Here is a 12993-nt window from a genome sequence, read left to right on the forward strand (position 1 = left end):
GCACCTTGCTGGATTGAAATATTTGGATAAGCTTCCATTCACTTCTTCATTTTTGTCATTGCTCATCTCAAAATTGCTCATCCAAATGTGGTTGGCTTCCTACTTCAGTTAGCCCACCCTTAGCCGGTACGGCTGAGGACGCAGGTGGCGCTGTGGTCTAAACCACAGAGCCTAGGGCTTGCCAATCAGAATGTCGCGGTTCGAATCCCCATGACAGGGTGAGCTCCCGCTGCTCAGTCCCTGCTCCTGCCAACCTAGCAGTTGAAAAGCACGTCATTGTGCAAGTAGATAAATAGGTACTGCTCTGGCGGGAAGGTAAACACCCTTTCGGTGCACTACTCTGGTTTGCCAGAAGCGGCTTAGTCATGCTGGCCACATGACCTGGAAGCTGTCTGCAGACAAACACTGACTCCCTCGGCCTATAGAGCGAGATTAGCGCCACAACCCCAGAGTCATCCGCAACTGGACCTAATGGTCAGGGGTACCTTTACCTTTAGCTGGTACGGCTACTGGTGAAATATAATAGGAGTTTTCATTCAAAACAACTGGTGGGCACCAGGGTGGGGAAGACCATTCTAAGCCATGGGTCCACAAGTCTGGAACCAGCCATGCTCAAGGGGCAGTTATGTTCAGTATGAGTCTTATCTTTTGATAATTTGAACACTTTTACATTTCATAGAAGGGACGCGGGTGGCGCTGTGGGTAAAAGCCTCAGCGCCTAGGGCTTGCCGATCGGAAGGTCGGCGGTTCGAATCCCCGCGGCGGGGTGCGCTCCCGCTGCTCGGTCCCAGCGCCTGCCAACCTAGCAGTTCGAAAGCACCCCCGGGTGCAAGTAGATAAATAGGGACCGCTTACTGGCGGGAAGGTAAACGGCGTTTCCGTGTGCTGCGCTGGCTCGCCAGATGCAGCTTTGTCACGCTGGCCACGTGACCCGGAAGTGTCTCCGGACAGCGCTGGCCCCCGGCCTCTTGAGTGAGATGGGCGCACCAACCCCAGAGTCTGTCAAGACTGGCCCGTACGGGCAGGGGTACCTTTACCTTTACCTTTTACATTTCATAGAATTGTAGAACTGGAAGGGGCCATGAGAACAAATCAAGATTTAGAAAGGCTGCATGACTTTTATCACAGAGAATTGTAGAGTTGGAGGGACATTGAGGGTCATCTAGTCCAGCCCACTGCAATGCAAGAATCTCAGCTAAAGCACACAGGACAGATAGCCATCCAGCCTCTATTTAAAACCGCCAAGGAAGCTGAACAGTTCCACTGCCAAACAGCTCTTAATATCAGAAAGTATTTTCCTGATGTTTAGTCAGAATTTCATTTCTTGTAACTTGAAGCCATTGGTTCAAGTCCTACATTCCAGAGCAAGAGAAAACAAGCTTGTTCCATTTCCCAGGCAACAGCCCTTGAGATACTTGAAGATGGCTGTCGTATTTCTCAGTCTCATCTTCTCCAGGCTAAACATACACAGCTCCTCCAAGCGCTCCTCGTAAGGTTTTGTTTCCAGAACCTTGATCATCTTGGTTGCCCTCTTCTGCACATGTTCCAGCTTCTCAACATCCTTAAATTGTGCTGTCCAAATTTGGACACAGTATTCCAGGTGTGGTTTGATGAAGGCAGAATGGAGTGGTACTATTACTTCCCTTTATCTAGACAGTACAGTGGTACCTCGGGTTACATATGCTTCAGGTTACATACGCTTCAGGTTACAGACTCCGCTAACCCAGAAATAGTGCTTCAGGTTAAGAACTTTGCTTCAGGATGAGAACAGAAATCGTGCTCCAGTGGCGCAGCAGCAGCAGGAGGCCCCATTAGCTAAAGTGGTGCTTCAGGTTAAGAACAGTTTCAGGTTAAGTACGGACCTCCGGAATGAATTAAGTACTTAACCCGAGGTACCACTGTATACTTCTGTTGATACAGCCTAGAATAGCATTAGCTTTTTTTTTTTTTTTAGCTTTTTTTTTTGCTTCTGCATCACACATATAGGAGCTCAGGTGCTCTCTGTCATTCACCTTTCATGGGATTTCAGGACTCTACCTATGTAGAAACGTTTCAAAATTCACACTCCAGAACTGAACTATTTAGGTACAAAATTCACTGGGGTTTTCTTCAAAACTAAGGAAAATCTAATGCTCCGGTGAATGACATGCTTTTTTTCTTTGTCTGATGTTTAAAATTGTTTCTAAAATGGAAACATTTTCTCCCCCCTCCTGTTTCTGACACTATTTTGCTTCTCATGATCTATTTGCTGTCAAATGGATTCCAGGCAGCCATAAGTTAATATACTCCTGGGCTCGCCTAATGCACACAGCCCCATATAAATTGTGAAATCTTCCCATTTGACAGCAAATGGGAGGGAAATTTGCTGTAAATAATTATTAACAGTGAATTACAAACTGTATCCTACAGTCCCACCATAAATATGTCAGCTTTCTCAAAACAGGGAAAGAGGCTTTTATGAGGAACGAAGCCAGCATTCTGTGAATCACTGTCAGATCTTTCCTAGGTGGGGTGCAATTTATTATTTACCAGCTAACAGCAGCAGCAGTGTTTTTGAACTGTGCAATATTTGTTGTTTACATTCAGGGATGTAATTGTGTCTCTAATCCCTTTGTAGTCTGGCGTAGGTAAAAGAACTGGAAAAAACAGCTGGCAGCAGGAAGAAGTGGGAGAAATACCCTTAGGAAATCAAAGCTAGGTAGGAACTCCTAGGCATGCAAATCAGCTGCAATATTTTGCCATCATTAAGTGTCAGAGGAAGGCAAGCCTTGCATAACACGAGGCTGCATACCCAGCATACACTGAATGCACAACCCCCCCTGAAGAATGCTGGGAACTGCCCTTTGTTATTGGTGCAGGAAATTGTAGCTCTGTGAGGGGACACCTGTGACCCATTCAAATGTGGTTGACTCAAACTCTCGTCAGTCCCAGCCAAGATGGTCAATGGTCAGGGACAAAAGAGAAGGTAGCATTCACAAACATCTGGAGGGCAAAAGGTTAGGCAACCCCTGGTGTACACGATTGTGCTGCAAAACATACTATTTGGATCCTGGGCTTTCAAACACTAAATAGTGGGGTAGGAGAGGTGAAAATTATGCCAATACATCTCACATCTGGCAACCAATGTGCCACTTTGGTTTCAGATAGTACACGGGTAGAAGAATCTAAAAAGCCCACGGCACACATTTTCAGAACCCTCTAGCAGTTATGGTGGCTCATTTAGCAGAAGTCATGTATTTAGCATGAACTCTGGAAGGGTATACAATGGTACCTTGGTTTAAGAACAGCTTAGTTTATGAACAATTTGGATTCAGAACGTTGCAAACCTGGAAGTAGGTGTTTTGGTTTGTGAACTTTGCCTTGGAACAAGAAAATGTTCCGCTTCCTGTTCAGTGTGTTCCATTTGTAAATTGAGTCCCCAGCTGATATGGGAAAGCACGCATTGGTTGAAGAACACTTTGGTTTAAGAACGGACTTCTGGAATGGATCAAGTTCGTAAACCAAGGTACCACTGTACAGCCATACCTTGGATCTTGAACGCCTTGGCTCCTGAACAAATCGGCTCCCGAATGATCAAAACCTGATGCACAAGCTGCAGGAGCTTCCTGCAGCCAGCGGATGAGGAAACCGCTTGGGTGCCTGGGGCAATGCGCCCAGGGGTGGGGTGAGCTGCCCATAGGGGCGGGGTGAGGGCAGGGTGAGCCGACCAAAGGGGCGGGCAAGGGCGGGGCAAGCCACCCATAGGGGCGGGGCACACCATGGGGCCTCCAGATTCTACCTGCCTCCTCCCACTCAGCCACCCTACAGCTGGGGGGGGGGGAGGCAGCGGGCAGACGGTTTGGGCAGCGTGGAGCCTGCAGGCGCTCAAGCCACTGTGGCTTGGGACACGTGGCTTGGGCGCGCTGCAGGCCCTGTGGTGAGTGCCGCCCAGCATTTTGTCACCCCCCTCAGTGGTGACACCCGGGGCGGCCCACACCCACTGCACTCCTTCCTCTGCCCCTGACTTTAGCCAATCAGAAGTCGTGCTTTGGTTTTCGAATGTTGAGGAAGTCAAACGGACTGCCAGAACAGATTCTGTTCCACTTCCAAGGTACGGCTATATTCGATTCTCACCAAACTAATGCTACTCCACTGAAAGACACCTTTGCATATTTATGCGCAAGCTGCTAAAAAGCATGCCAATATTAGTTTGGGATGACCTGCTTTTTATGTGGCAACCTCATGCTGATGCAATCCCTCGCACAACTTAAAGGGCACACACTATGACACAATATAAATGGCTGACTCAAACATTAAAGCATCATTCAGCTTATTACTCATAAAAAGTTGCCAGTGAAACTTTAAAGGCCCCAAACAAATGCTCTCTCTTGCCCCCCCACGCTCCCCTCCCCATCTCCCTGTCGCAATCTCCGCTCGGCCAAGCTGATAAAGCTCATTTTCCGGAATCGCCCTCCCGACTATAATTAACAACCTGAGCCTCTGATAAGGCTCCAAGGCACGTTCCCCCATTCAGCAGAGTTTCCAGCAGCATGCGGAAGGATGAGAGAGTATGAGCTACATGGTTAAAGAGTTTTATTATCTTCTACACAGACAGCAAAGAAAAATACATCCTCTCTCTATGAAAGCAGAGAGCAACTGAACAAAGGAACAAAGGAACTGGAAACCAGTAACGTCACATCCGTCTCTCGTCCCATGAGACTTCCAACAGTATGGAATGTGTCTGGAATGTAAACAGAGTCCTGTGACTCTAAGCAGCTGCTCAGCGGCAAACAGAAACTAACACTCCCACCCTAACATCAAGTGCTGGCAGCTTGGTCATCCTCTTGTGTTATTCATTCCCTAGCCAGTGGCGGAGCAAGCTGATTGGGTGCCTGGGACGGTGTGTATGCCCTGCGCCCAGGGGCGGGGCCAGCCGGGATAGGACGCTCCATGGGGCCTCCAAGCCTCCTCCCACTCAGCCACCCTATAGCTGAGGGGGAGGCAGCAGGCAAACCATTTGGGGCAGTGTGGAGCCTGTGGACGCCCAAACCACTGCATCACTCCCAGGAGAGACGCTTGGCTCGGGCACGCTGCAGGCCCCGCGGTGAGTGCCGCCTGGCATTTTGTCACCCCCCTCAGTGGTGACACCCAGGGAAGCCTGCCCCCACCGCACACACCCTTCATCTGCCCCTTCCTTAGCCTCCCACTATGGAGGAATTATTATGCTGAATCAGGGGCACCGGTAACAAAGAGCGGAGATCAGATGGCAGTCTTATTAGATGGAGCAGAAGTGGGAAACTCCAGCCCAGATCCAGGACACCCCTTTAGATCGAGGGAAAGTGAGCATGAGAGAGGGAGAGATAAGTTGCAGAGAGAAAGTGTCGCCTCAGTGTTTGCAAGAAGAAACAATCCTTGCTTTGTTTTGATGCTTCACATCCAATGAAGAGGCTGGAATAAACTAACCAGCATAAACCAGGCAGTTTTGGTTTCACACAAAAGAACACTTGATGGATAACTGAGGTGGTGAGTCTAGGAAGGAGAATGTGCACAGAAAGGCACACACAAACACAGTTGTACCCCACCACCGCTCATATTTCATTGAACTACTTACTGAGGTAGCATGGTGTAGTGGTTAAGAGCGGTAGACTCGTAATCTGGTGAACCGGGTTCGCTTCCCCGCTCCTCCACGTGCAGCTGCTGGTTGACCTTGGGCCAGTCACACTTCTCTGAAGTCTCTCAGCCCCACTCACCTCACAGAGTGTTTGTTGTGGGGGAGGAAGGGAAAGGAGAATGTTAGCCGCTTTGAGACTCCCTAGGGTAGTGATAAAGTGGGCTATCAAATCCAAACTCTTCTTCTTCTTCTTCTTCTTCTTCTTCTTCTTATTATTATTATTATTACAATTACAATTATCATGAGCCTAACCTTTCCTCTAGGTAACTAAATTCAATTCTTCCAGCCACCTCACCCAAAGTGGAAAGTTTCCTTTGTGTAACGCTCACCATCAGATTAATTTAGCGGATTCCTAGGAAACAAAGACAGATTCTTGACCTTGGTATGTCCCTGCAATGTTACATTTATCAGTTGTTGACAGCTAAAGCCTCAGAATTTTGGAAATGGCTATTTTTGCCCCCATCCCTTAATCATCAAAAGAATTTGTTGCCTAATTGACGGTCCTGGTGTTTCGATATCAGAGACATCCTAGGATGTTCCACATCTGACTGTTGCACTTGTAAGAATAAAGAAATGGCACCAACTGCCTAAACTTCAAAGGGTAAGAGGGGAGACAGTGCTGTGACTGAAACGGTGCCAGCAGTGTACTGAAATCAACACACCTTATATCTCAAATTAAATTAGCTTTTGTCTCTTGTCGCAAATCTGAACCTCTCAGGAGGGTAGCCACAAAGACTGTGTGAAAATAACAATCCTTTTCCAAGTAATTGGCTCCCAGCTTCTTTCTCTGCAAAAGGTCAGGTTTTACAAGGGATGCTTTCAAAAACAAAGTCTCAGGAGTCCAGTAATGGCCACTTAATATATAGCAGAGTTTACTCTTGCTGCTGATAGCTTTCCAGAGAGAAAACACTAAATAATATATCACTGGGAATGCAGATAATAAAGGGTCTAGAGAAACCAGAAACTTTTGATGAACTTCATTGTATTTACAATATTGTTCTGGACAATATTGTTTGCTGGTTTCCCCTCAATTTCAGACCTTACGGTATATTTCCATTGCTGGACTGTTGTCATTCTTTTACAGAAAGGATACGTCACCTCCACAAATATGCCTACAGAGTTCCCACGACAAACTAGATGGCATACATAGGAGACAGCTTATGACTTGTGCTTGTGTAAATATTATCGCATATATTTTGTTTTAATTGGTGTTTATATCTCCCAAAACATTTGTGACTCTTCACCCTAAGAACAGATTCAAACATGCTAAAACAAATGTGGTACAGTCCTCTTATGAGATTGTACCACTTCCAGTGGTGTAGCGTGGGTTGTCAGCACCCGGGGCAAGGCAAGTAATTTGCGCCCCCTAACCCGTGGATTTTAGTAGGGGAAGAGAGCTGCGAGTGTGAGCGAGCGCCCCCCCAGATGTTGCGCCCGGTGCGGCCGGCGCCCCCCCTGCATCCCCCATGCTACGCCACTGACCACTTCAGAATGAACTGGAGAGATATTCTCCCCGCCCCCATTTTATTAGAACTCAGGATCACCAAGCAAAACCAACTGATAGGGAAATCAAGAAAGACAAAAGGAAATTAGGCGCAATGCATAAAAATTGACTAAATTAATTCAGTGGCAAAAGAAGCAACAGCAGGTGCAGTTGAACCTCCACATCTGGAGGCAGTATACAGTGGTACCTCGGGTTACATATGCTTCAGGTTACATACGCTTCAAGTTACAGACTCCGTTAACCCAGAAATATTGCTTCAGGTTAAGAACTTTGCTTCAGGATGAGAACAGAAATCGTGCTCCGGCGGTGCGGCAGCAGCGGGAGGCCCCATTAGCTAAAGTGGTGCTTCAGGTTAAGAACAGTTTCAGGTTAAGTACTGACCTCCGGAACGAATTAAGTACTTAACCCGAGGTATCACTGTAATCCTGTTGATCAGATGCTGGTGATAAACAACAGAGGCAGTGTTTTTTTCTGGTGGAATGTGCTGAAACACAGTTGCAGCCTCAGCCGTACCCCCGTTTTTGGTCACATCTGCTCACCTTCCATTTTAATTTTTTTATTTTTTATGAGAAGCCTTAGACCTGGCATTGCTTGGGAAGTCTAAGGAAACTCCACCATCAGTACAGTTTTGAAAGATTTGGTCTGCCGCCTTGATTCAAAATGGCAGGACCCTTTCTTTCCCTTAGGAACCAGTATGCAAATTTGGTAGCAATATCTTTAGAAGTATCCAAATGCATAGTGAACGGACAACATTCCAAATATATATATATTTTTAGATGTATTTCTTAGAAGCACGCCTATGCTACTTTTTCAGCAAAGTCCTCAGGACTCCTCGTCAACAACTCTCAACAATGCAATGGGGGCATTGAAAATCTTTAACTTTTAAAACAAAACGAAAACTTGTCCAGACGGCCTGATCTAGTGAAGCCCAGAATGGAGAGTTGAGGTAATTGGGAAAGAATCAAAAGTGAATTCTATGGGGCAAAGATAGAAAAAGAGGAAAAGGCAGTGGAGAGTTTCACTAAGAATACGTGAAAAAGAAAACACTGTGCTGACAGTGTGACTACCAAAAATTTTTTAAAAAAAAAATCCCCACAGCTAACATAGCCATGCAGCCCATTTGAATTAATTCTAATGTAAAAGTAGACCTCAGAGAGATTTGAACTGCATACCCTTGGAACAGAGAACATAACAATACTCAAAAACCCAATCTTGCATAGCCATTCATTCCAAGAAATGAGGATTCTTTTACCAGATAGCTCATGAATATCCCTTTGTCCTTTTAAATGCCACTGAAATGCTACACCAGAATAATGTCCTACTTGGTCCTTGTTGGGAAGTGACAAAACTGAGCCTATCTGTTCTACAAGTTGTGCAATACTGGATCCCCGTGCAGCGATGAAGTTCACTGAATTCCCTCGGGCATATCTCTGTCAGCCATGCCTACCTGACAGGGTTGTTCAGAGGATAATATGAGGAAAATTCCATTTCTTTAATTGAATGTGTACTCATTCTGTTGGCCCATTTAGGAAGCAATCCTATATACACATTGAACATTGAACTTAATGAGACTTTTTGAATAGGCATGTATGGATTGCATTGCTACTAACTTTCATTAAAGAGCTAGCACATGGAATTTATTTTGTATTCATGAATCCAGAATGAGAGAAAGAGAATGTGATATTAAGAATGCTTTTTCACATCCTACCTAAGAGCCTTATGGGAAAGGACTTTATTCATTCCAAGTTATTCTGGTCTTCAACTTAATGTCTTTAGGCCAATTAATTGGTTGATGATCAATTTTAAAGGTGAGGGAATTACCTTGCGGGGGAAGAATTTGGTATATATTTAAATCTTACATTAATATCGTGGTTTTCATACTGTATGTTCAAATGCTGGATTAGATTAATTTAATGATGTAATTTAGAGCCAGAGTATTTGACATGCCTTGAAATGTATGTTATAGTTTAGAAGAAGGAAAGATCACAAAAACTTGGAAAACAAAGGATATTGAATTCCATCTGAAGAATATGGGATACATTTGAAGGGGAAACTGAATCCATATGTTTTACCATAAGTCTCAGTAATTACACACACAAACATACACAATTTTAATTCCAGATCTGTTCACTCCCAGTCTCTGAAATTATTGTGCTCTGATATGTCTGCCTGTCTTCCTATCCATCTATCGTTTCATCCATCCATCTATTGCAGAGCATAATTTCAAAGATGGGGAATGAGGATTAACAAGATATAGATAGCCAACTGTAGCCAAAACAATAGCTCCCTCAGAAGAAGGCGTCAGAGCCAAAAATAATAAGAGCCAAACATTCTATCAATACTTACTAGGGTCATATTTATCATGTTTGTTGGGGAAACAGCACGGACACAATCAAACTCTGATTTTCATTGGTAAAATATTAGACTTACGTCCCCTGAATGCCAAAGACAGGCATGTGTCTGAAGGGCAGAAAGAGGAGGCAAGGGGAGCAGGAGGATGATCCAAGGGAAGGGGGCAGTGATTTGTGGGGTTCTGTGCCACCCATGAGGCAGCGGAAGAGGAACAGGTCAGGCCATCAGAGACAGGAGAAGAGGAGGCAGAGGAAGAGTTTTAGGAAGGCTCAGAGAGGGAAGAGACAGTCCCAGAGAAAGTTGGGCCTTTAGAATCTCCTGCATCGCCTTCCCCACTATCTCCATGGATGGATAAAAAATGGGTAACCAACATTCCTTTATTTGTGATTGTTCAAATCATTATCTATTAACTTCACGGTCCATGTGGGGGGAGGGATAAGCCTGGTTTTGTGATGTAATGAACAGGTAGGTGGATACACCTGCAATTCAGAGGAACATAACCTTCTTAATGCCAACCACAAGTGGAAACGACTTCTGCTTCAAGAGAAATTAGCCTTTAATTGTGAAAAGTCTCTCATTCCAAAGACGTATCTCTAGAGTTACAAAATCTAAAACAGCATAGTAGAAAATATAATTCGTAAGTCACGACTCCCATCGATTTACCACACTATTCCAGTCTCCTGGAATTGCCTCAGATGGAAAGGCAATAGAGCAAGGATAGAAAAATCTGTGCCCACTTCTCCCTGAACTCCAACTGCCATCAGCTCCAGTCAGCATGGCTATTGGTTAGATGATGGAAGTTGTAACACAATGACATTTGCTAGGCTACAGATCCACTCATCCCTGCAAGAGAGGAATGTTTTAACCAGAACTAATTAATGCCAAAGTAATTTTTCCCCACAAAATACTTACAAATGAAGAAAGCTATGAATGGATGTTCTGTAGAACCAGAGGGTGGAATTAGGTGTAGCCCGAAGTAGGGTATATGTTTGGAAAACGAGGTCTGCTTGAGCAATATTATTAATATTTATTTTCATTATTTATTAAATTTGTATGCAGCCCTGTACTTGCAGGTCTCAGGGCAGTTACAACATAAAATCACAAAATAAAAACATAAAATACATAATAAAAACAAAAACAACCCAATAATCCCTTTCCCCATAGGGCTTTCCCTCCCTCTCTTCTCATTGTGTACCCCATCAACCTGCACTGGAAATTCTCCCAATGCTCCAGAGCAGATTTAGGGGTTGTGGCAGCACATAAAGTAGAGGGAGAGAATCTTGTTCCGTGAATACATAAACTCATTTGAACCCTGCTCAGAGCCTACCCTGGATAGAAAATATCAAACTTCTCCAAAACATTTAATCTATGGAAAAGACTCTGGCCCGATTCAGACGTAACACCTCTCTGCCTAGGTTTTAAGTTGCAAGCATCTCCTGTTAACCCTGGATAAAATTAACCTGGGTAATTCTGAATGTAGTAATTAAATTACAATCTCAAACTGAAGAGGGTGTTGTCATGAATGCATCAGGCTCAGCACATTAGCCGCAGTTGCACACAACACCAAAACCTGATGAAAATGTTTTGCAACAGTCATATATGATGCTGAATGAGGATAAAGGAGAAGATGCAAGAATGAGCACACAAGAGGGCAGAGGCAGAGGCAGTCCATGCAGGATCCTGAAATACACTGTACCACTGGAGCGGTACCTATTTATCTACTTGCACTTTGACGTGCTTTTGAACTGCTAGGTGGGCAGGAGCAGGGACCGAGCAATGGGAGCTCACCCCATCGCGGGGATTCGAACTGCCAACCTTCTGATCAGAAAGGCCTAGGCTCTGTGGTTTAGACCACAGCGCCACCCGCGTCCATATATCTCCATATATGTATATATATTCTTGACATTTACAAACAACCTACATTGTTGTTGATATAATAAAGCTACTGGGCTACTGAGCCTCTTTCTCTTGATCAGTTGGCTTACAAAGCCTACTCTAAAAGGCACTGATAAATCAGACTCCCAAAGCAATTTTACTGCATGTAGAAGCACAATGTCCTAATAAAATATCAACGTAGTTTAGGGGTAGATCTCAGTTTGTGTGAAGGTGCAACCACTTCATTAACGAAACATCAGCAGGTCATACAATATACAACTGCTTAGTAACATTCACACAACAGCCAGCCTGCAAGTGTGCAGACTGAAAGAGGCTCTTGCTGCTGTCCAATTGACTTGGAAGTGTTAGAAGGCTGACATGATGTTAATTGAGTGGATGTAATTAACTTGCATTTTTTATATATATATAAAAAGTAAGTAGCAGCAGCGGCTGGAGAGGCTGAGCAGCATGGGTGGGTAAGTTTAACCCTTTCTCCCCTTTTGTGAAGTTGATAAAAATAGACCTCTCCGCCGCCGCCCCCTCCCCCCCAGCTGCTATTTGCACATGGAGTGAAGTTTTCCTTCCAATGCAAAATGAAGCATCAGGGATTGGGGCAATTATCACTGGGACCATAGCAGAGGAGAAAAGACTACAATACCCATCACCTTCAACATCCATGCTGTTCAGCGTGTTCTCACCCAATCTCTTTACAGGTTTTTATAAAAAAATTAAAAATGCAGAGCAATTGCATTCACGCAATTAACTTCACACCTAGTTTGGCCCTTACTGATAGGAGTTCAGAGAGCCAAACTTCCGGGAGGCCTGGGTGAAGGAGATGAAAGTGAAGTTCTCGCAGTGGTCAAGCTTGACCTTTTTGGCCAGCTTTGGGACGACCCCCCTCAGTGACCGCAAGCCCATCCTCTGCTCCTCATACCAGACGCTGCCCATGCCAATAGTCTCCTTCCGAGCAGTCAGGTAGAAAGGGGACTTGCCTTCCATTTGCGAAGGAGGCCGGTGGATGTACATGTACTTGTAAAGGAGGCAGTAAGGACAAACCTTGTGCCCTTTGGAGTGGTCGTGGTATATCTGGCCGTAGCACACTCTGTTTGAGCCCAGCCTTTTCTCCCGTTTCACATTGTCTGTTCTGGCAAAAAAGGGCCGGTTCTGTGCATCTTTCAGCAGCTCAATGTCACCGTACATTAAATCAGCATGTTCCTGAAGTGTCCTCATGTTGAGGTACTGGCTGTTGTATTTTACCACAGTGGACAGCAATGCTATTGGGCTCCCGTCACCCAAGCATCCAATCCTCCACATCTCTTCTTCGTCGGAAAGGGAAAAATAAATGATGTTGCGAGAGCGGGCACCAGACATCCCAGCCTTGCTGAGCACCCTCAGCTTCTCCTTGAGCTTCTTGGTGGAAGAACCAAAGCTTCCGCTTGTGATGGAGAAACCAATCCCAGCATTCTTCAGGATCCGGTCTAACCCTCGGCGGATAGCATGAAGAGAGGTGGCCAGGAAATCAGAGCCGTCAGTTTTCTTCACGGTGACATAGAAATCTTCAAGGAGCTCGTTCAGCTTCACCGCTGGGATCTGGCTTGCAAGGAATGGGAGC

At 45.2% G+C, this 12993-nt stretch overlaps 1 protein-coding gene across 5 annotated transcripts in view; it reads right to left on the minus strand.

Annotated features, from left to right (window-relative positions):
* KIAA1958 overlaps positions 1-12993 on the minus strand; it is a 73097-nt gene that overhangs the window by 333 nt on the left and 59771 nt on the right. For 2 of the 5 annotated variants that reach the window (XM_079959364.1, XM_079959360.1), the window contains one exon: positions 10045-12971. The exons of 1 other annotated variant lie outside the window; for it this stretch is intronic. In XM_079959364.1, the coding sequence (XP_079815490.1) occupies positions 12165-12971 (807 nt within the window). In that variant the 3' untranslated portion in view covers positions 10045-12164. Of the gene's footprint in view, positions 1-5907; positions 6003-10044; positions 12976-12993 lie in introns of those variants that run through there. 2 more of the 5 variants (XM_079959363.1, XM_079959361.1) reach the window with 2 other exon arrangements.

This window comes from Podarcis cretensis (genome assembly GCF_951804945.1).
Source record: "Podarcis cretensis genome assembly, chromosome: 17".
Classification (NCBI taxonomy): Eukaryota; Metazoa; Chordata; class Lepidosauria; order Squamata; family Lacertidae; genus Podarcis; species Podarcis cretensis.